The sequence below is a fragment of the Ceratotherium simum genome, chromosome 7 (genome assembly GCF_057802395.1).
Source record: "Ceratotherium simum simum isolate JZ-2026a chromosome 7, ASM5780239v1, whole genome shotgun sequence".
NCBI lineage: Eukaryota > Metazoa > Chordata > Mammalia > Perissodactyla > Rhinocerotidae > Ceratotherium > Ceratotherium simum.
In genome coordinates this window covers 41,208,614-41,232,187 of record NC_141906.1, presented here as the reverse complement: position 1 = coordinate 41,232,187, position 23,574 = coordinate 41,208,614, and the positions used below count along the sequence as shown (strand labels likewise).

Genomic DNA, 23,574 nt, shown 5'->3' with positions numbered 1-23,574 from the left:
GCATGGATGTTAGCCCAGGGCCGGTCTTCCTCACACACAAAAAATTAAAAAAAAAAAAAAAAAATACAAAATGTTGACAATAAAAATCAAAAAAGTTCTAAGTAAATGGAGAGACATATCATGTTCATGGATTGGAGGACTAAGCAGAATAAGACACTAATTCGCTACCAAACTGATATATAGGTTTAACACAAATCCAATCAAAATCCTCCCTCCCCCCAAAACATCTAAGCAAGATTTTTTATAAATGCAGACAAGATTATTCTAAAATGTATATGGAAAGGCAAAGGAACTAGAATAGCTAAAATAATTTTGAAAAAGAATAATAAAGTAGAAGAAATCACTCTACCAATTCCAAGACTTATTATAGAGCTACAGTAATCAAGACTATGTATGTAGTACTGATGGAGGGAACAGAACAGAAAAACCAGAAACAGCCTCACACAAGTATGGCCAAACAATTTTTGACAAAGGTGCAAAAGCAATTCAAAAAAGAACAGATAGTCTTCAACAAATGGTGCTGGAACAAGTGAATATCTATAGGTAAAAAATGAGCTTCTACCTAAGCCTCATACAAAAATTAACACTACAAAACTTTTAGAAGAAAACATAGGATAAAATCTTTAGGATCTAGGGCTTGGTGAAGAGCTTTTAAACACAACATCAAAAGCATGATCCATAAAATAGTATTAAAAAAATCAATAAATTGAATGTCAAAATTAAAAACATTTGCTCTGCAAAAGACCCTGTTAAGAGGATGAAAAGACAAGCTACAGACTGGAAGAAAATATCTGCAAACTACATATCTGACATAGGATTCAGATTTAGACTATACTAAGAACTCTCAAAACTCAACAGTAAAACAAAAACAAAAACAAAAAAACAAAAACCAATCCAATTAGAAAATGAGCAAAAGATATGAAGAGACATCATCAAAAAGGATATATGGATGGTAAATAAGCACATGAAAAAGATGTTCAACATCACTAGCCATCAGGGAAATGCAAATTAAGACCATGATGAGATATCACTACACACCTATCAGAACAGCTAAAATAAAAAATAGTGACAATACCAAATGCCGGCGAAGATTCGGAGACACTGGATCTTTCATACATTGCTGGTGGGAATGTAAAATGGCACGGCCACTCTGGAAAATAGTTTGGCAGGTTCTTAAAAAACTAAACGAACTTAACCATGACCCAGCAATTGCCCTTCTAGGCATTTATCCCAGAGAAATGAAAACTTGAGTCCACACAAAAACCTGTACACTATTGTTCATTAGCAGCTTTATTTGTAACAGCCTAAAACTGGAAAGGACCGAAATGTCCTACAATAGATGATAGTTAAATAAACTGTGGTGCATCCATACCATGGAATACTACTCAACAATAAAAAGGGAGAACTACTGATACACACAACAACTTGGATGGCATTATACTGAGTGAAAAAAAACAATCTTAAATCTTAAATCCCATACTACATTCTTTAAATGACAAAATTCACACGTGATAAAATAACATAGAACTATACACACACATTATACAATGTCAATTTCCTGGATTTGATATCATATTATAGTTATATAAGATGTAATCACAAAAGGGGGGAATTGGATGAAGGGCAATATGGGACCTCTCTGTACTATCTTTGAAACTTCCTGTGAACCTAATTTCAAGATCAAAAGTTAAAAAAAAAAAAGTAAAACTATACCCATTAGGCCAAGAAAAAAAATAAATCAGGTTCTGTCCAAGAAAATGTGAAATGTCCTGAAATCCACATCAAGAAAAGAAGCTGGATAGCAATTTCCAAATTTGACAATCCTAAATGTTAAGATGACATCACCAACTTTTCTAAATTATCAGCAAAAAGTATATACATCAACATGCTAGAAAGGGGTTGGCAAACTACAGCCCATATGCCAACTCCAGCCACCAGTTTTGTACACACAAGTTTATTGAAATGGACACAAACATACAAAAAAACACTACTGGCTTTAGATATTGGTTATTTTACAATAACATTGGATATCAGAGAACAATATCATCTTACAAATTAACAGGTTTCATCTTATTAGAGCACAAATTTTAATAATTCATCGGGATGTTTTATGCCTAAAACAAGTTTCCAAATCTATCAAAATATCGTGAGACTTTAAAAAAAAAAGCAATTTCCCATCTGCCATCCAATTTACCAAACTGCATAAAAAACTGTGCTCCCTGCAAAGTTCCAACTCACACAAACAATGGAAGTACAGCTTAATAGCAGTTACTATACCTTGGAAAGTATCAAATCACCTAACCATCGCACACAATCGACATAATTCCTATGTATGTCTCTGGTAGAAAAGTCAGGAAAGTGAATTTTCTGAGAAATAAATGGCCTGAAATGGAAACGTCAAAAGTTAAGAGAAAAAAGTATAGTAGAACCAGACTAATTTTCATTTTTGGATTTATAAAACTCTGAAAAATAAAATATATGACTACTAATTCTTCTGTGTTCCTCGAAAACTGAATACCTCTTATCTGTTTGAGAGCTAAAGTCTCATTCCACTTTTATGTCTACATTTTATTCCATTATCAGCTCTCAATTCAATTTTATTTTTATCCTATGAAATTTCATTTATAAAAATTGCAGCTTCCTGCCTTACTATACATAGGCCAAAATTAATCACTTCAATTCTGGCTATCCTAACCAATGATAAGGAAAGACATCTGGTTACAACACTGCAAGTTTCTCAAAGAAAATACTAAGCGCCCTACTCAATCCTTTAAAATTAAGCATTAATGGTCTATCAAAGTCAACACATCTTGATTATTTCTTTCTAAGAACAATTCTAGGACACATCACTCCAAAGGCTGCTAAAGATAAGGTTAGATGAGAGTCCTGCCTTGAGCAACAATTTCTGAAAATGATATCTGATAGGAATTTGACATTTATTAGTTAGGACTTTTCCTGTATTTAGGAAAGTAAAATGTGACGCCAATTTCTCCTTAAAGATGTTTGTGAGAAAACCAGAAACTAGAGAAGTTACTACCAATTCTGTAGTTAATTCAAAGTATACCTAACATCTAATATTTCTAATCTAGTAAGTGATTCAGTTTTTATATTGAAATAACTGTAGAAGTATGATATACCATGAATTAGTTGTGTCTTGGGCAACTCACATGTCCTCTTCTTTACCTTTTCCCTCATATGTAAAAAGGATGTTGGGCTGAATCATTTCAAATATTCCTTCCAATTCAAATTCTGGGATCTTTTCTTTATTAAAACATTAAAATGCTATTAATGATCTAATATAAATTCTTTACTCTGCTGTAATTATGCTAATTTCTTTTTAGCCAAATACATATTATAATCTGTGATTAAACCTCTCAAAGAGAAGACCAGCATAACTCACTGTTATTTTCTATCAAGTGTGAAATACAATTTCTAAGTATTCCAGAGATTTAGAAAATATAAAAACATAAATTTAGTACTTTAATAGCCCTTGGTGTTTTAAAATAGAAATCTGAAAGTTGTACTAAATTCTTAGAGACCACTGAGGTCTGATGAATGTTAATGAATTGAAATATTTACTGACAGTTACAAATTTAACAATCTATTAATAATCTGGCTTGATAACCAGAAAATAAACTCTAGCTCCTTGCTAAAAAGTGCAAACCATTAACATACACAAACATATGATAGTTATACTGAAAGTGTTAATAACAGCCTGATAAGATTCTGAAAAGACAGTTATTGAAGTAAGAATTGAGGCATTTCAAAAATATAAAGAAAATGGCAATGTTCCCATCCCTAGTACTATGGAGCAAGGCTCCTGCTTTTGAATTTTCTCCATTTAATGAAGCAAGCAGCATTAAGGAAAGCATTATACTATCGTGAATTAAAGCTAAGAACCCCATTTAAAAAATTATGATTGTCTTGAATTAGAATTTACAGTATTGACAAATAATGCTAATAACACTATTCTGAAGGGTCCTTTATTCCACAATAAATTTAAGTGGCTTAAAATTTTTCTAACTTGAAAGGCCAAGCAAATGCATACGTAAATAATAATAAGCGAAATGTGCTACTAAATTAAGATGAAAACATAAAGGGGATTTTGAAAATTGAGCCACAAACATACAGGCATATGTGGTATTATTATTGCTCTTGGCAGATACTGTTTTTTTACAAAACCCTCCACCAGCAAAAAGATTACATTACAACTTGCTGAAGTCACTGAAGGCTCAGATGATGGTTAGCATTTTTTAGCAATGAAGTATTTTTTAATTAAGGTATGTACATTGTTTTTTTGGACATAATGTTACTGCACACTTAACAGACTACAGTATAGTGTAAACACAACTTTTATATGCCCTGGCAAACCAAAAAATTCATATGATTCACTTTATTGCAGTGGTCTGGAACCAAACCTGAAATATCTCCGAGGTATGCCTATATTAGATTAAAAATAAAAGGCTTCCATTTAAAAATTGGTGAATTTTGGGCCGGCTCCGTGGCTTAGCGGTTAAGTGCGCGCGCTCTGATGCTGGCGGCCCGGGTTCGGATCCCGGGCGCGCCCCGAGGCACCACATCTCCGTCCAACCCGGGGCCGGGTCCCGCGTACAGCAACTAGAAGGATGTGAACCTACGACATACAACTATCTACTGGGGCTTTGGGGGGAAAAAATGAATAAATAAAATCTTTAAAAAAAAAATAAATAAAAAAAATAAAAAATAAAAAAATAAATAAAAATTGGTGAATTTTATGGTATGTAAATAATACTTTAAAGTTACTGAAAGAGGAGCTTCTACACTCAATGTTGGGAACTTATATAACAATTTTGGAAAAAGTACAACACATCCATTCAGCAGCATGAGATAGCAAATTGTTTTAAATACCACAGGTGTTACCTGTTAGTCTTATTTGGGTTATAATCATAAGATTCCTTAATTGCATTCATCATTCTCTTTGAATTGATCCTCCAAAGTTTAAGAGAGTGATCCATACCACAGGACATTATTTTTTCACCCAAAAGATCATAATCCTGTACGTAAAACAGAAAAGCTTAAATTAAATATATAAATTATTTTCCCAAATTATACTATTCAATTTTCACCTGATGTACAGTATTGTGAAAACTGTGTTTCAAATCACAATACTAACATTTTGGATTCCATCTATGTAGGTCTATAGAGTTTCTACTGCTTTCAAGATTTAGTTTTAACTAATTTGTCACCACCACAATATATGAGCTTATACAATATGGAAGTAAGAAAGTAAATTGTTTGAATTTAGTTTTATCTATTCAATTATCTTTAAATATTTCCTTTGCTTGATTTTGAAGGTAAATTGAATGCTGAGGTAAAACAATTATCCTATACCACAAAAACCTGAATATTTATATTGCTTTTCTTTGTCCAACCCTGATCAAGCAATGAAACTGACTTCTGTATGTGCAACTACGATGAATCCTTCAACAACTTAAATTTTACTTTATCTGTACATCTATAAGTCAAAACACTTCAGGTACACTGGTTTGAGAGTTTAATTTCTAAATGAATAAATAAAAAAAAAATCTAAAAAAAGAAACAGATTTAAACTTTTTCCTTTGCTGTTTACTAATTTTAATAGGCACCTAACAGATGATCTATCATAACATCCTTATTCCACCTTATTTCATAAATAAGCCAGAGATACAGAAACACTATTTAATTTAATACATGGTACATGTGTTAATGAAAATTGCAAACATCAATCCTTCTAGCAGTGAACTCCTGAATTATACAGAAGAGACTGTCTCTCGCTCTCATTTTAAGAAATAACAGTACAGAATTCTATTTAAGGAGGATATTTTCCTTACTAATCTACATACTGTATGTTAATCCAACCTTTGGATTAACTGTGAACATTGTTTTACAAGAGCCTAAGAGCTTTAGGCTTGGTGTTTGTTGAATTCAAAAGTTTGGTTGGTGCTACTTTTCCTAATTATCTCATTGTCAACAGCAACCAGACACCCTTAAGAGTCAGTAGCTCTAATTTAGAGTTCTTAAAAAAGAATGATAGTTTTAGCTCTTTCACACATAAAGCCAGATGGAGAATGCTACTGCAACTTCTGGAAAATCCAAGTTGACAAGGTATCATCAGGTAGGTATGATTCTCACAAAAGCTATAGCAATATTTAGTACCTACAATTAAAATGCTACATGCTTCAAAATATGGGGCCCCTTTAAACAGTCTAATGAAAAAGAACTGAAGAGCTGTAAAACTACTAAATAAGTACGCTAAAAATGGAACAAAAGCTAAAATACTGTAAAAATCTGAAACCTGACTAAAAACACTTGTATCATATCATTATAATAGATCAGTAGATAATAATACATAAATAGAAAGACAATGCCATGCCATCAAAGAGAAGAGTTATCTAAAACTCAGTGTGAGCACAGTAAAACAATTCCTAAAAATGGATAACTTATATTCAAATTTCAAATAAAAGATGAAAAAGTTTCTTAATGGCTAACTAGCTTAACTTTTTCCTTTAATATGTGAGAAACAACAAAAGTTAACTTGGTGATTTTAGATAATAAAGGAAAAGAACAGGTTCACAGTATTTTTTTGAGAATCTAGGCGCTGGTATAAAAAAGTGCCAGAGTACAGATAGAACACAAAGAGCCTTACTTGCTTTATTCCTTCACCTGTACAATAAAGACTTTGCATGTCACAAGTAAATGAAATGACTGCCTAGCAGGCTACATGAAACAAACCATGTGCTCTCTTATGAGGAAAGAGTTCCATGGGGATTATTCACAGCCATGTACACCTGAAGGTCACTGCCCTGCAGCTTCAACTTACAGCACTTAGAACTTCGTCTCTGTGACCTTCTACGCCTCCAAATATTGCCACTAGAGTGTCCGTTTGAATATTCCACAATCGTAAAGCATGATCTGGTATAGATATAAAAAAAATTAAGATGATCTTTTATCGTTTGTAAAATTTACCGTGGACCTTCAAAACCTCTTTAAAGAAGTAAAAATTACAAAAATTCAGACTTAAGTTATGTACGGTAAAGACTAAGCATGGAATCCATATTTTATAGCAACTTAAAATATTTGCATCGTGTAGATTTAACCAGAGCTCAAACTTGCAAGATCAGAAATAAATATTTATGTGGCCTTAAAAATATTTTTAGCTTATTTACCTCAAATAATTTCCTTCAAATAACATCCTAATTTGACGGAGATATGGTTTTGAGATAAGAAAATAAATACTTAAGAATCTGACATAAATAAGTTTTACATTATGCCACAGAACAAGATACTAGCTCTTCCTCCACCATATCCACATTTATAAATGGAAGGGGACTGATTAGAATTATAAGATTTCCACTGTAAACCCAAAACAGGACTGAAAACTATATTCAGCATGATATATTTTACAGTATTACTAGACCTTTTAAAAGTTATGTAAATGTAATTTGAGCAATCTCATTTTCCATTAAACATTAGCAACAAAATAATGTACAGCAATATTAATAAACACAAAAAATGCCATGTACAGCTTGAAATATAACAATGTACTGTACAAGAATATTAACATATTACATAGGTAACACTAAGAGGCAGTAATAAATATGTTAGCAGTGGGAATTAACATCACCATGAAAATGACTTCCTGACTCCAACCGTATACAAGCTTTTCTGTGGACATCTGTTTTCATTTCTCTTACATATATAATATATATATATTATATATATATTATATATATAATATATATATAATATATATAATATATAATATGTATTATATATATAATATATATAATATATAATATGTATTATATATATAATATATAATAATGTATATACATATATATACACACATACCTAGGAATGGTAATTCTGTTTAACTTTTTGAGAACTGCCAGACTGTTTTTCAATATGGCCACATTTTACATTCCCACCAGCAATGTATGAGGAGGTTCCAATTTCTCCACATCCTAGTCAACATGTAAGTTATTGTCTTTTTTCTTATAGCCATCCTAGTAGGTGCGAAGTGGTATCTCATCGTCTTTTTGATTTGCATTTCCATGATTAACGATACTGAGCGCTTTTTCGTGTGCTCATTGGACATTTGTGTATGTTCTTTGGAAAGATGTCTATTCAAAACCTCTACCCATTTTTTAGTTGGGTTGTCTTTTTATTGTTGAACAGTAAGAGCTCTTGATACAAGTTCCTTATTAGATATGTGACTTGCAAATATTTTTTCCTATTCTATAGGTTGTCTTTTCACCTTCTTGATGGTAATGTATGCAGCAAAATTCTTATTCATTTTGAAAAACTGACTTAAAAAAATGCTCTTACTGACACAATGGGGGAAGAGCAGGGCTAAAAAGTTGTGATATTTAGAACAAGTGAGGCATTATGGCCTAATCACTTGTAAAGAAATACCTGAGCCCAGGTACTGTTATCAAGAGAAAAGACAGCGCCGGCCCCATGGCTTAGCAATTAAGCGCACGCGCTCCGCTACTGGCGGCCCGGGTTTGGATCCCGGGCGCGCAGCGACGCACCGCTTCTCCAGCCATGCTGAGGCCGCTTCCCACATACAGCAACTAGAAGGATGTGCAACTATGACATACAACTATGAACTGGGGCTTTGGGGAAAAAAAAAAAGGAAGAGGATTGGCAATAGATGTTAACTCAGAGCCGGTCTTCCTCAGCAAAAAGAGGAAGATTAGCATGGATGTTAGCTCAGGGCTGAGCTTCCTCACACACACAAAAAATAAATAAATAAAACTGTTTAAAAAAAAAAAGAAAAGACAAAGTTATCAGCTCTTCTTAGGTGTCCATTTCCAAACTTAATCCTTGGTAGTTCAAGAAAAATCATACTGAAGCATTTTCATATGAGTTTTAATTTGAAGACATCTTTTAATATGAGCAGATTGTGGGGGAAGGCTGTTAAGTTTGACAAGCCTTTAAGAATAAACTTGACTAGATAATAATGTAGAAATGAAAAGAGAAAGGCGATCAAGAACAGACTGTAGAAATAAGAACAACCCAACTCATTTCAGAGAGCTCAGAAATGATTAAGAAGGATTAAGAGGCCTGTCTGAACCAGAATAAACTTATAACGCCAATACAGGCACATGGAGCAAGGCAATGCTTTCTTTTATAAGTACAGGAAATGTTTCAAAGAGCTTATGCTGGAGAACTTAGCATTTTCAGGAATTCTATAGGAAATCCTTTATAAAACAAAGCTTTTTTTATATATATAAAAAAGTAATATGGATTTTCAGATGCATTATTTCTTATTATATGATTGGACAGAGTGATAGGACTGTTTGCAAAACTATCTTAGAAACTCTTAAAAATGTCCTAACTTTGGTGATCTGCCACTTAAAATTAATGAAGACTAATATAATAATTCAATTGAGGATAAAGTTCTACAACTATCAAAATGCAATGTGGTAAATAAGAAGGGTAGCAAATACCTAATCCTCAGTACCAATTATTTTATTTATGTCTGATGTTAACAGTGTATTTCAAGGTCCCTTTCCCCAATTCTTGGTCTGGGGATGCTAATGTAGCCTGAGATTTTTCTACTAAAACTTACTATTACAAATTCTTTTTAAATTTGGCTTTTTTCCTTAGAACAGTTTGTCCCTTAAAAAAAAAAAATATTTATTCCCAAATAAACAGGACTAAAGAAACATTTGCTTGTCTTACCTTTACTTACTGACAAGAGAAGATTTGGATCTCTTGGATGGAATTTCAGTTCATTGATAGCATTTCCATGGCCAACATAGTGCTACAATAAATTTAAAACATTTCAACTTTCATATAAAAATCAATAAGTTCTTTTTCATCGATCTTAAGAGAATGGAAAAAGAGTTTCACTTAAAGTAGTGGTTCTCAACTTTGGCTGCATATTAAAATCAACCAACAAACTTGAAGAAAAAAAGATGCTCAAGTCCCATCTGCAGATATTCTGATTTGACTGGATTAGCTGAGACATGGCAAGGATTTAAAAGATCCTTGGGTGATTCTAATGTGCCCCCAGTGTTTAAAACTTCTGATTTACAGTGATTTGTAAAGTTTCTCTTAGTATCAACCTCCAAAGCTTCACCTTTCAGTTCTTTAGGAGGTACCCTTCACTCTAAGTTAGGGTATCTCGGTAAATGGACTCACTTTTCTGTTATTGTTCATTTAGAGCCTCTCAGAATAAGGTAAGGAGGGGCCGGCCCCGTGGCTTAGTGGTTAAGTGCGCATGCTCGGCTACTGGCGGCCCAGGTTCGGATCCTGGGCACGCACCGACGCACCACTTGTCCGGCCGTGCTGAGGCCGCGTCCCACATACAGCAACTAGAACGATGTGCAACTATGACATACAACTATGAACTGGGGCTTTGGGGAGAAAAAAAAAGGAGGAGGATTGGCAATAGATGTTAGCTCAGAGCCGGTCTTCCTCAGCAAAAAGAGGAGGATTAGTACAGATGTTAGCTCAGGGCTGATCTTCCTCACAGAAAAAAAAAAAAAAAGAATAAGGTAAGGAGGAAGGAAATGATTTAAAAAGAGGATATTGCAAATAATAAAATATTCCAACTTATTCCTTAATTTGCATTACCCAAATGTGACAAAGGTCTCAAAAGACTTGTCTAAAGGAAGAAATAACCAAGTACAAATCAAATTAGAGATTGTACAGACATTGATTCCATTAGTTTTAAATTCAACTTGACAGGTTTCACAGGTGTGCATTCAAAAAAAAAAAGCAAGTTGGGGCCGGCCCAGTGGTGTAGTGGTTAAGTTCGCAAGCTCTGCTTCAGCAGTCCAGGGTTCATGGGTTCGTATCCCGGGCACAGACCTATACACCGCTTATCAAGCCATGGTGTTGCAGGCATCCCACATGGTGTGGCAGGCATCCCACATAATATAGAGGACGATGGGCACAGATGTTAGCCCAGGGCCAATCTTGCTCAGCAAAAAGAGAAGGACTGGCAACAGATGTTAACTCAGGGCTAATCATCCTCACACACAAAAAAACGCAAGTCTACAACTTAACCAGAAAACCCACCTTTATGCACTGCATTGTTATGGGATTAATTATCCTAATTATGCCTCTAGATCCAGCCACAGCTAGCAGAGGATGGCTTGTATTGCTATCATACGTCCATGCACAAGTGTAGAAGTTCTCATCAGCCTAAGAAATGCCAGTTAAGAAATATAATGTTTTTGAAAAGTAAACACCTCAACAATTACAATACATGGAAACCTCCAAAGTACTACCAAAGTTTTTGACAAAGAAGTTTTCATTTCTCTTTATACTACCAGATTTAAACAGTGGAGATTTTAGGTCTAAAGTCTATACCAAATGATCAAACAAAACCATTCCTTCCACTCAATTTTGATTACTATTTAGCTGTTTGCAGAACTACTCGACTCTGTTATTGAAAGCAGCCACAGACAATATGTAAATAAATGAGCATGGCTGTGTTCCAACAAAACTTTATTTACAAAGAGAGGTGGCCAGCCCCACGTGCTATAGTTTGCTCTATCCCAATAATTCTATGCACCTCTAGATAAAGATGAATAACTATTCAGTTTTCCACCTTTTCCTGTGTGAGACCTTCCCAATATGGCTACAGGTCACTTCTTTCCGTATCATCTAGGGAAGACTGAAGGTCCTTGTCTTTTTTTGTTTGCTAAGTTTTTCAAATGGATCTTACCACCAAGGTTTGACTATTGTACAACCCTTTGGCTTTTTAAATCTTTCTTTTTTTTTATGAACTCATGGTTTGCAATATTTTATTTCCTAAACAAACTGAATACGTTTATTTTTTCCCTATAGGCTTTGTAGATCAAATACTTGGTCTGACTGCCAGTCACAGCTTCTGATCAACCCAAGTTTATCAATATAACCCCTGAAATGTTATAATTCTAAGCAAAGTCAAAGAAGCAGGAGGTTTTAGCTACTCTCTGCTATCATTTTCTATTACAGGATTGTCAATGCTCATCTCCAGCCACCTGCACCCTCCTTCCCCTCATATCCACCCTACAATGGATTTCTAAGGATGAAAAAAAGATAAATTAGATACCAGGAATCTCTTGGGTGATAGTGAAGGAAGAGCACTGTTAGAGGTAAGAAAGAACAATATAACTTTAGGGAACTAATTAATTTAGAAAAGTTTCAGTGTACTTATTGAAAATCAATTTCTTTAGCCAAAGATATTAAAAACCCAGGAAAGGATACATCAGCATCCACATAAGATTGCAACAACCGGATTTCTCCTTGTGAGTGACATTCATATAAGGTAACCTAATGAAAACAAAAATACAGTCAATTTTATCACAAATATAGAAACACACTCTCTTCAGCTTTTAAACGTATTTTAGTCACAAATGTATCTTAAAGATTCTACAGAAACCATTGCTTTAAAATAGCTCTTTTAAACTTAAGGAAGCCATTATAAAGCCTAATGTACTACATAATTTCCAGAGTATATTAAATATTGTAGTAATAATAATGGTTTCTATTTCAATGTTTTTAACTTATAGCTCATCCATATAATTGTACCAACTCTTCAAAGTGAATAAAGTTGAATACCTCAAAATGAAGCATAACTACTTCCTAAGATTGTGGTTTATCATCTTTTAATTAAGTTCTTAAAGTCTCTGCATAGTTTTAGAGCATTTACATATTAATTACATTTAAGAAAATCTATAATTTTCCTAATGATGATTTTCTCATGGACACAGCTCACCAAATGTTAACTCTCTGATGTACAGTGGCCCTTTTCATTTGTCACATATTCTAAAATTAATATATACACTATATACAATTCTGTAATACTACAGTACTAAACTTTTTTATAAATTTCTTTCCATTTTTCTTATAGCTTATAGTCATGTTAGCAATAATCTGTTATTAATTTTTAATAAGACTATATAAGAACTCTATAAAAGATCCTGAAAATCATCTATCACTGCCTATTAAATTAATTAAAAAGCCTCCTCTACATTAATATTCTAAAAAAATATTCCTTATACGGCTGCTAACTAGGTTATGCCCTAGGAGATGTTTTGTTTTTTCTTTCTCTTCTTAAAGAAGTTCAAACAGCAGATCTTTTTTTTTTTTTTTTTTTTTTGTGAGGAGATCAGCCCTGTGCTAACATCCACCAATCCTCCTCTTTTTGTGCTGAGGAAGACGGCCCTGGGCTAACATCTGTGCCCATCTTCCTCCGCTTTATATGGGACGCTGCCACAGCATGGCTTGCCAAGCAGTGCGTCGGTACGCGCCCGGGATCCGAACCAGCGAACCCCGGGCCGCCGCAGCGGAGCGCGCGCACTTAACCGCTTGCGCCACTGGGCCGGCCCCCAAACAGCAGATATTTTTATAATTCAATAAACTATATGACACCCTTAATGTCATTTTAAATGAGAATAGAGATTCTTTTTGTTAGAAAGCCTGGAAGAGTAAAATAAGCATACTGGAGCACAAATTACACCAATTCTGGTGCTATCAAGGCCAAGTTAGTGAAGTATAACCTTAGGTTTACAGTGATGTCTTTAAAGTGGATTCAAATTAATTAATGGACTATGTTCCCAACTAGAAAAAAATAACCTTAATCTTTTCTTGAAACTACATCACTTTCCCTCTGAATTGCTATTTTCAAAGAATGTAGGAACTAGACAACTATAAGCAGGCTACCTATCACAACCTACATTTGGCTGAACAGCTAAAAAAGCTGTTATCCCATGTTCTCAACTTCAGTAGCAAGTTTCAAATTTTCAGAATTTCAACAACTAGTAAAAGCACCAGAACCTTGAATGTAATTAAACTTCCTTAAAGACTTCCAGGAAATTACCTAAAGCCAAATATTACTTTTTAGATAACAGGAATAGGAAGGATCTAGGCCAGAATGGATGCATGTGTGTTTGTATGATTCTCAAACTTTTAAAAGAAAAAAGCTTGGAAATATGCTGATGTCTGAAAAATACTGAGCTGACAACTCCCTTGTTATCAAGTTAATTTTGATTGAGAACAGAAGAATACCAACACTAAGTAATAAAAAACAAATATAGGAAACTGTGTGCATTAAAAATCATGTTCTTTTATTTCTCTAAGAGGCTTGGCACAATTACTAAAGAAGCATAAAATTTTATTTTACTCAATTCAAATAACAACTTGCGGAACATCTCTCAGATTCACCCCTCTTCTCCTTTTGGGCTAATGGTAGAGGAAGTGACTTGTATTTGTTGCCAACCCATATCCAATTAGTCTGTTTCCTCGATCTTTCTTTCCCAAATACACCAATCTATTTCTATGTTATTATTCCTCATAACTCCTAGTACAGTATTAACAAATAACCAGAATGTTAGCTAATAAAGACTTAAAGGACAAGTTTTCCCTCAGGTGATTTCAATTTAATAGAAAACTCCTCAGACTCCCCGGAAAGCACTAGGGAATATCTTCCTGTTCTCCATTTATTTAGAAGTGAATGCAATGAATAAATAAGTCTTTGCAATCCTCCTCTTTTAAAAAGAAAAATAATGGTTGACCTTAAAACGTGCTCAGCATGGTTTTTTCCATGCACTTCTCCCAATTTAAGATGTTTTGGCTTCCTTAAATAAAAACAAATCAACCAAATGTTTATTGCAAATAATTAAAATACTTTCAATAATTATTATATAAATCCACTTATGCTTTGCATTTATAGAGAGCCACTAATTATGTCTATCAGTTTTAAGAAATCACAGACTTCTTATCCTAATTTGAACGATAAACAATTATTAAAATCACTTCCCAAAAGAGTAAAGACAGTTCTTTCAACCACTCTAAACAAAATATTTATAAAGACAAAATATAAAAAAGAAACCTGTTTTGTGAACAATTGGGAGTAATATATGAAATAAAGATGTATTTTCAGTCATGAGTACTAGTTTTAATTTGACACTTTCTAGAATGCTTCACTTTCACATAAAGAATACTGCTAAACCAGCTATACAAAATTTACTTCAAAATCATTACATTTCAATATTATATTAACACCAGAGTCTGATAATCAAGCCAAATGTCCAAGAGACCCCTTAACACTCACTCTGTTGCTTCCTACAGTTGCAAACACTAATGGATCTCCTTCTTTACTGTGCCAGTTAAACTGAACTCCAAACAATGGTTGATTATGATCTTCCTATAAAATAACCATGAAATAAGAAAAATTAATATATTTTAGAAACCAAAAAATGGCAGTAAACTGACCATCCCCCTTACAGCTTTTTTCCAAAATGCAGCTGCTATTTCATATATCATATATAAAAGTAATCTATTAGTCCAGTTTTCACATTTTAAAATCTTGGTGCATGATCAAGTTTTATAACAAAGAGTTAAATCCGAGGTTAGGTAACAAGCACTTATCTATGAAAATACTTTGATATTTGCCTTCTATTTTCTTAAACACAACCATATTCTTCAAATCAAAATCAACTGGATAATTGTTGCAGATGCATTTAATCTATTGGGACATAAAGATACAATTTATTTTTCTGAAACAGGAAACTAACAAATGACCTAAGAGTTAATACAGCTTCTCTGGCACTCACTAAATTTTATTAGGTTTTATTTTTCCCTTCTAAAGTGAAGCTTAACAGATCCATCCAAATCATTGCCTTCTATTAGTCCTATAGAAACAATTTTAAATAAACGTGAGTTTGGGTCCCAAAAGAAAAGCATACCAAGAAGTGTTATAATGAACAAGAATACCTGAATAGTGGGGACCAGGGGAGGCAATGGACTATAACATCACAGTTCCCAAAAGGCTATATGGAGGTAGGTAAAAAACAAGTATTCACTTTTGTACACAAAGTTATTTTTCAGCCTTGGGATTTTACTGGCAATCTCCTAGCATTTAACAGTAACTTTCGTATTCACTTTAAGGCACTGTTTTCACTTTTAAAGTATAACTTTCATTTCTTATCCTTTGAAAAGCCACAGCTTTAGGCTTTTGAAATATTTAACCAAAATATTTAAATGGCAGTTAAAACCACCTTTCAGATACACTACCTAAAAATAAGTTAATATAATTAAATATTAACATGAAACTATAACGGACACTTTGCTTTTTTTTAAAATATATTGAGATTTCCCTCCTTTTAAGAGAGTATAATTTGACACACTGAGCAATGAATTTTGCTAGACAGGAAAATTTCCATACAGCCATAGCTTCTTATGCTTTCTGAAGACTTTACATGTATATTTAGATATTTAGAAAAGATTCTAACTTACATATGTATAAGATAATGCATATTTTTGCTCAGTATAGAAAAAATATCCCCAAATTTAAAAAATAGAAAATAAATATATGTAAAGAAAATGTTTTAAATAAAAATCAGTAATCAGTTTTATAAATAAAAATACTATTGAGGAAGCAGTAATTTAAATAACTCCAACCCCTTCTTTTCCCCAAATATTGAATATTTAAAAAAATATTTTCATTTACACTTTTTCTTAAAAAACAATTACAAATAGAACAAAGGATTAGAGTTAAATTTTTAAAAACAGCACAAAGTAAGACATCTGTTTCAATTTACGCTGACTCAAAGTTAATGGGTCACATTCAGTTCTTTTTAATAACAGGTACCAGGAAGTGGCTTATTTTTTTAAGTTTTACCAAAATATGAAGAGTAACATCTCCCCAAATTTTTTATTTGAATACAAACAATAAAGAAAAACCAGCCTGTGTACTAAGTGTTACTCATTTAAATTAAAAGAAAAAAGCTAAATAAACATGGGCTGCATTACAATAATTATGCAGTCAGCGATACAAAGAAAACTTCAAAATACTGTAATTTTAAAATATTTTAAACTTGACAGAGCATTTAGAGCATAAAATGTTTACCACTGAGAAATAATTCTGAAGCCTAGCATTCAGCCCACAGGATCTCTCTCTCTGCACATACCTTGAGACTATTTACACATTTGAAAGAATATTTGCATTTCTTTGACTTCCATTTTCCCTTCCCCCAACTTTTCCTTCCAGGTGCATTTGGCGTATTTGTAGGTGTATCAGGGCGTTCAGTGTTTGTACCACTTTCTATACTGACAGCATCGTCCTGTAGGCAGTAAATTAGGAAAAATTATATGAAACAGCAATATTGTACTTAGCAGCAAATAAATTTGTACTGGGTAACTGCTGATTTACCTAAAGGAATTAATAAATTATGCAAGAAATGAAAAAATTTATTCCTGCCTCCAAATGAGTATAAAAAGCAAACCAACTACGCATTAGAATTTGTGAATATTTGATATTTCAGCAAAAATATAAACCAAAAAAAACCTAATCAGAATGATAATGCTAAGAATAACATTGCCATTAAATAACACAGCACTGGTCTGTGCCAGCCACTTCAATACATTGGCTCATTTCATCTTTCCAGCTCCTCACAGAAGGTACTGTTAGATAAGGAAGTGTTGCTTAGAGAGCCTAAGTGGTCTCCTGGTTAGGGTTGCTGGGATTCAAACCCAAAAGCTGTACTCTAAATCTGACTGAATTACACCACTTCATAATTTATTTGACTGCTGCTCAGTTTGGACCATGGGGTGGGTGGCCGTTTGAGGCTGGAGTGCTTCCTACTTTAGATATAATTTCTGAAAATCCTGTTATCATTCAAATTCTGCTTATTAATAACACTTAAATCATTGAGAATTTTTAGGAAGTCCTACATATTCTGTGCTTTTATGTACAAGTGAAATTTGACTCATATCTCTAATAACAATATTCATATATTCGAACTCCAGAAAATATAGTAAAATCCTTCCAAATGTAGAAATGACTGCAGGAAACCTTGAAAATTCACCTAATTTATACCCTCTCTCCAGTCCACAAGATATATAAATGGCCATCTAATCTCAAAAGAGGATTTCACTACTGCCTGTGATTACATATTCCAATGTATTCTTTGGAATAAAGAGATTTATTTAAACCTATCACCTTACGGCAGCAGTTCCTAAATTCATTCCAGAGGAAGCCTTTTTTCACAGAGGGAGTGCCTATTAACATCCATCAGAACAGTCTAAGAATCACTGCCTTAGGAGATATTTTTAAGTTATTGCTTTCTAAAGCTGGTTTTATGACATTACAGACGGTTAAAAATTAACTACGGTGTCAAAAAGCATATAAAAAATTCATATTAATTCACTTAATATGCTATTATACAGTAGTTCTTAGGGATGATTTTCAAAACTTCAAATGGTTCCTACCAAAATGAAATGCTTTTTTAAAAAAATACATGAATTATTCTGAAATATACTGATTATCTAGGTGAAAAAAGAAATGAAATGGATAGCTGGCACACAGTAGGTGCTCAATAAATATCTGAATTATAATTTAAAGTAAACATACTCAGGGGCTGGCCCGGTGGCGCAAGCGGTTAAGTGCGTGTGCTCTGCTGCGGTGGCCGGGGGTTCGCCGGTTCGGATCCCGAGCGCGCACCGACGCACTGCTTGGCAAGCCATGCTGTGGTGGCGTCCCATATAAAGTGGAGGAAGGTGGGCACGGATGTTAGCCCAGGGCCAGTCTTCCTCAGCAAAAAGAAAAAAGAGGAGGATTGGCAGATGTTAGCACAGGGCTGATCTCCTCACACACACACACACACCAAAAAAAAAAAAAAAAAAGTAAACATACTCAGCCTTTTACAGAGATGGAAAAGGTAAAATAATAAAGTTCAGTTCCTAGGTTGAAATCACTGTTCTTACCTCTTCCTATTTTCTCCCCACCTTTCAGTCATATTTACACAGTTAAAAATCTACTGTAGAAAACAATTTTGTGTTTCAATGGAAAACTATGCATTATCTATTGCACACCCTTCCCTGTTGTCAGATTCTAGCCCTCTTCTTTGCCTCTGAACAATCTTCCATCTCTTGTTAAGCTGTAGATAACTGATAGTTGGCAAATTCTTTCTCTAAAGGTAGAGGTTTAAAATGTCTTCCCTTCCACTCTGGAAAAGTTTTTGCCTCCATTTGCAATTTCATATCTACATTCCTTTAATCCATATAAATCTGTACTATTTGACTTACATTTGCCCAGTTCCCTCATATGAATAAATTTTTTAACGTGTTCACTTACCTTTTTCTGAAAATTATCTTTTAACACTAGAGAAATGAAATAATAAAACTATTAGACATTTATTCACCAGCTTCTTTACATTCTGGCTAAAAATTCAACTTCTAATCAAGAAGCCACACAAAACATTGTCAATAACAGGATACATTGCCTTTTTTTTTTTTTTTTAACTCGTGACCACTTAATTTACCCATCTCCTTCAAAGGCAAATCAAGATGGAATCAAATGGAAATGCAATACAGTCTCAACACTTAAACCAAGCCTTTGCTGAGTGTCTAATATGTGTATAGGCTAATTTACACCTTGGCCTGTCCTCCAAGTATAGAATGATACTGTGCAACAGATAGGGCACTACCATCTTCATTTGCCCAACAAAAAACCAGAAGCAGTAATCTGTCCCTTTATCTTGCCACAGGTTATTTAAGCAAAAGACAAGTCTCCAGACTCAGCCCTCTGATCTTACTACCAGGCAACTATTACTACTCTTCCAGAAGCTAAATACTCTGCAGTCATATGATCTTAAAAAGTTCAATAAAATGGCAGATACATACACAATGAACTTAAAATATGTCCTTTCAATTCTTTGATTCACTTTAACAGTAGCAACTGCTCAGGTTACCTTAACTCCAACTCAAAAACACATTTTTCTCCACTTGCTTTTGGGCTTCTTGTCATTATTTGCTCCTTCAAAAGAAAAACCACTGCCTTTGTTAGCTCTTTTTATAGCATTCTCTACTCCCTTCCGTTACTGCTTCCCCTAACCTACGTCCCAGGATCTGGGGTCCTTGGATGGAATTCAGAGGGCTTGTGAAGGTAAATGGCAAAAACAATAAAATAAAGTTGCATCTTAATTTTCACCATCTTAAACTGAAATTTAGCATTTCCTTCTATTATAATGCAGGTAATAAACATGCTAATGTTACTGCGGCTATGACTTTCTCACCACTAAAAATCAGATATTTTATATTATATTATAGCTGTTGCAGATGTCGAAAAATTGTCTGTGCCCATCATTATTATCAGACCCGATGCAAGATCTAGTTACTTCATATGCTAATCAAGAAGCACTTTATTTAAACACTTTAAAGCACTTTATTTATTAAAACAAATCTCAAATTTGTTTTTAAAATATTTCTATAACATTTTATAATTTTATCATTGATTTTGTTTGTAACCTTATATATTGTATTTTACACATTTAAAAATGTTATTCTGAGAAGGCATCACAGGATTCATTCAGGTGTCCAAGGCACAAAAACAGTTAAAAGTCCTTATCCAAATGGAGGAACCAAAAGGATTAATCCAATCATTTGGTTCTGAACAGCTTTAGAATGCTCCAAAGAGTATATTCCCCAAATGTCCACAAAAAGAATATAAGCTTTCAATTTATGTGGTCCTCTGAAATTTTCCTCAGTCAAAATAGGTTAAAATAGGTTATTGACATTTTCATTTACTCTTCTGCCTGACTATTTAGTATATGGAAGGTCCAGACACATAAGTCTATACTATGTGATCTCAAAATAAGTAATACATCGTCAAAAAGACAAGAGATAACAAATGTTGGCTTGGATGTGGAGAAAGAGAACCCTAGTGCACTGCTGGTGGAATTGTAAATTGGTACAGCCACTATGGAAAACAGTATGGAGGTTCTTCAAAAAATTAAAAATAGAACTACCATACGATCCAGCAATTCCACTGCTGGGAATACATCCAAAGGAAACAAAAACACTAACTCAAAAGATATCTGCACCCCCACGTTCACAGCAACATTAGTTACAACAGCCAAGACATGGAAACAACCTAAGTGTCCATCAATGGGTGAATGGATAAAGAAGTTGCGGCATATATACACAATGAAATATTATTCAGCCATAAAAAATGAGGAAATCTTACTATTTGCGACAACATGGATGGACCTCAAAGGCATTCTGCTAAGTGAAATAAGACAGAGAAAGACAAATACCATATGATCTCATTTGTACGTTGAATTTAAAAAACAAAAGCAAAAAACTCCACCAAACTCACAGAAAAAGAGATTATATTTGTGGTTACCAGGGCAGGGGGGGAGGGTGGTGCCGGGGATTGGAGGAAGGTGGGTCAAAAGGTACAAACTTCCAGTTATAAGACAAATAGGCTCTATGGATATAATGTACAACATGACTATAGTTAACACTACTGTATGATATATAGGAAAGTTGCTGGAGTAAATCCTAAGAGTTCTCATCACAAGAAGAAATTTTTTTTTTCTTTTTACTGTATCTATATGCGATGATGGATGTTAATTAAATGTATTGTAATCATTCTACAATATATGTAAATCAAACTATCATGCTATATACCTTAAATTTATACAGTGATGTATGTCAATTATTTCTCAACAAAACTGGGGGGGGACAACAAAATAACAGTAATTAAATAACACTTGTATAGTACTTATTATGTGGCAGGCACTCTTTTAAGCACTTTACCTATGTTATCTCATTTAATACTCACAAATATACCATTATTATCCCCATTTTTAAGAAACTGAGGCAACTAGATTTAAGTACCTTGCTCAAGGTCAAGCAACCAGTAAGTAATAGAGAGGGGATTTTAACCTAACATGTGGATCCAGTCAGTGCTCCTAATCACTAACCTAATTCGCCTAGAGAAATTGAAAAAAAAAAAAAGGCAGAAATACAACAGGCTCCAAGGACTGCAATGAAGAGGGTCAAAAACGTTAGATCCCAGTATATAAGATTGGGAAGCACAACCAGGAAAAAAAGATTTTAAGTAACATTCAACACCTAAGCTTTCCAGAAATTTCAAGTCCAAATCCCACAAACTGACAATTCTCAAAATATATTTCTTCTATCTGCCAAAAGAATTCTTTCCCATCTCTTCAGTGAAAATTTTGGTCGTAACACCAGGCCATATATATGCTTCAGTCAGTGATGTAGAATTTAGGAACTGGGTGTGTAAGACGTAACATTTATTTCTAAAACTAACCAAATTGAGAAAATGAAGAACTTACACCACCCTCCTACAACCCTTTAAAGATTTTTAAAAGCTATTCAGATGTTATTGCCATGTATTCTAGAAAGGGGTTCACATTTTGGAGTAATATCTTTGAATGAACTGTCAAGACATTTTGCTGACCTTACTGGATACAAACCAAAAGCATGAAACTGAATTAAAATCAATGTCAATTCGGTTATTACTGGCGACTCACCTAAACAGTTGGGTCAACTATTGGGACTAGATGATTACCGAGATCCATTTCCGAGCTGTTAAAAAATATGATTCCAAAACACCTTACACCTGCGGGGCCGGGAGCCCGCACCTAAAGACATGTGCCTTTACCACTGCTGCCTAAAATCTTCCAGGTCGTCCCCTTTATCTTAGTAAAAACTTTTAAAGAAGTAACCGTCCCTTCTCATTCCTTCCTCAAGGGTGGTTCCCCCTCCAAGTCAGAAGACGACCCTCTCAATTCTCCTCCTCCTGAAGAAAAGCCGACTGTCAGGCACACCCATCTACACGGACAGGACAGGAGCAGACATAAAAATCCCTTTAAAAGAGTCACTCAAATCCCTTAAGTCGAAGATCTCCTCTTCCCGTCTTAGTCTATAAGGATCTAAGAGTGGCACAGTCCCTAAATTCCTTTAATAGAGTCCCTTATACACTGTTCCCTCTTTCCAACTTTCTCAGGAAAACCTCCAACTTGCCTTTAAACTACCGGAATCTCAGATCCGCACTCTCCCCAAATCTCCCAAAGGCCCAAACACTCCCCGTCCATGCAAAAGAGTCTCAGAGCAGACCCCTCGGACCCTCTGCCCACCATGCTCTCTCTTAAACCACTCTCCTTCGCCAAGCTTCTGCTTGCTCTCGGCCCCAGCATAGACAAGTTCGATTTTCTCCTCCACGCCCGCGTTTTCCTGAGTAGAGAGTGACACCTCTCCCTCCCCCCACAGCCGTCCGCCCGCCCGCCCCCGCGGCTAGAGTTTAAAAAGAATTTAAAAGTTTCACTCCAGAGTCCCGTTCGGACTGCTCAGGGCTGCACTCACATTCTCGTCTCCAGAGAGGTCCGGGTTGCTGTTCTCGTCGCTGCTCAGCTTCTGCTTCTTGGCCGCAGGCATGTCTGTTCCCGCCGGCGCTGTCGACACTTCCCTCTCGGACATATTCCTCCGCCTCCCTCCAGGTTCCTGCCGCCTAGGGCGGGGCCTCCGCCACACCGCCGTCAAGCAAGCCCGGCCGGAGCTTGCCGCAAAGCTGCCACTGCCGCCGCCACCTCCACCGCTCCCCCCACTGTCGCAAACTGCGCCCAGCCGCCGAGGCGGGCGTGCGTGCGACCCCGCCACACTGCTGAAAAAGGGGCGCGCGCGCGCGCCCTCCTGCGCAGCTTCCTGGCTCCTTTCCTTTCCCTGCTCCCGTCTTGCCCTTTTCCCGCCGCCCTCCCGGCAATTTGCCCGGAGAGGTGTGATCGTTGCCTTTCGAGGGCA

The 23,574-nt window shown here is 34.9% G+C and overlaps 1 protein-coding gene across 4 annotated transcripts in view; it reads right to left on the bottom strand.

Moving 5' to 3' along the window:
* The window catches only part of EED (embryonic ectoderm development), a 31,661-nt gene extending 8,380 nt beyond the window's left edge, over positions 1–23,281 (bottom strand). For 2 of the 4 annotated variants that reach the window (XM_014790391.2, XM_087433554.1), the window contains exons 1-10: positions 23,140–23,281; positions 16,935–17,087; positions 15,077–15,169; positions 12,229–12,294; positions 11,053–11,178; positions 9,709–9,790; positions 6,839–6,930; positions 4,900–5,033; positions 2,278–2,383; positions 1,076–1,150 (exon numbers count right to left, since the gene is read on the bottom strand). In XM_014790391.2, coding sequence (XP_014645877.1) covers positions 1,076–1,150; positions 2,278–2,383; positions 4,900–5,033; positions 6,839–6,930; positions 9,709–9,790; positions 11,053–11,178; positions 12,229–12,294; positions 15,077–15,169; positions 16,935–17,087; positions 23,140–23,253 — 1,041 coding nt within the window. In that variant the 5' untranslated portion in view covers positions 23,254–23,281. The remainder of the gene's footprint in view (positions 1–1,075; positions 1,151–2,277; positions 2,384–4,899; positions 5,034–6,838; positions 6,931–9,708; positions 9,791–11,052; positions 11,179–12,228; positions 12,295–15,076; positions 15,170–16,934; positions 17,088–23,139) is intronic. The other 2 variants (XM_004434080.3, XM_087433555.1) reach the window with 2 other exon arrangements.
* Between the last annotated feature and the right edge of the window lie 293 nt (positions 23,282–23,574).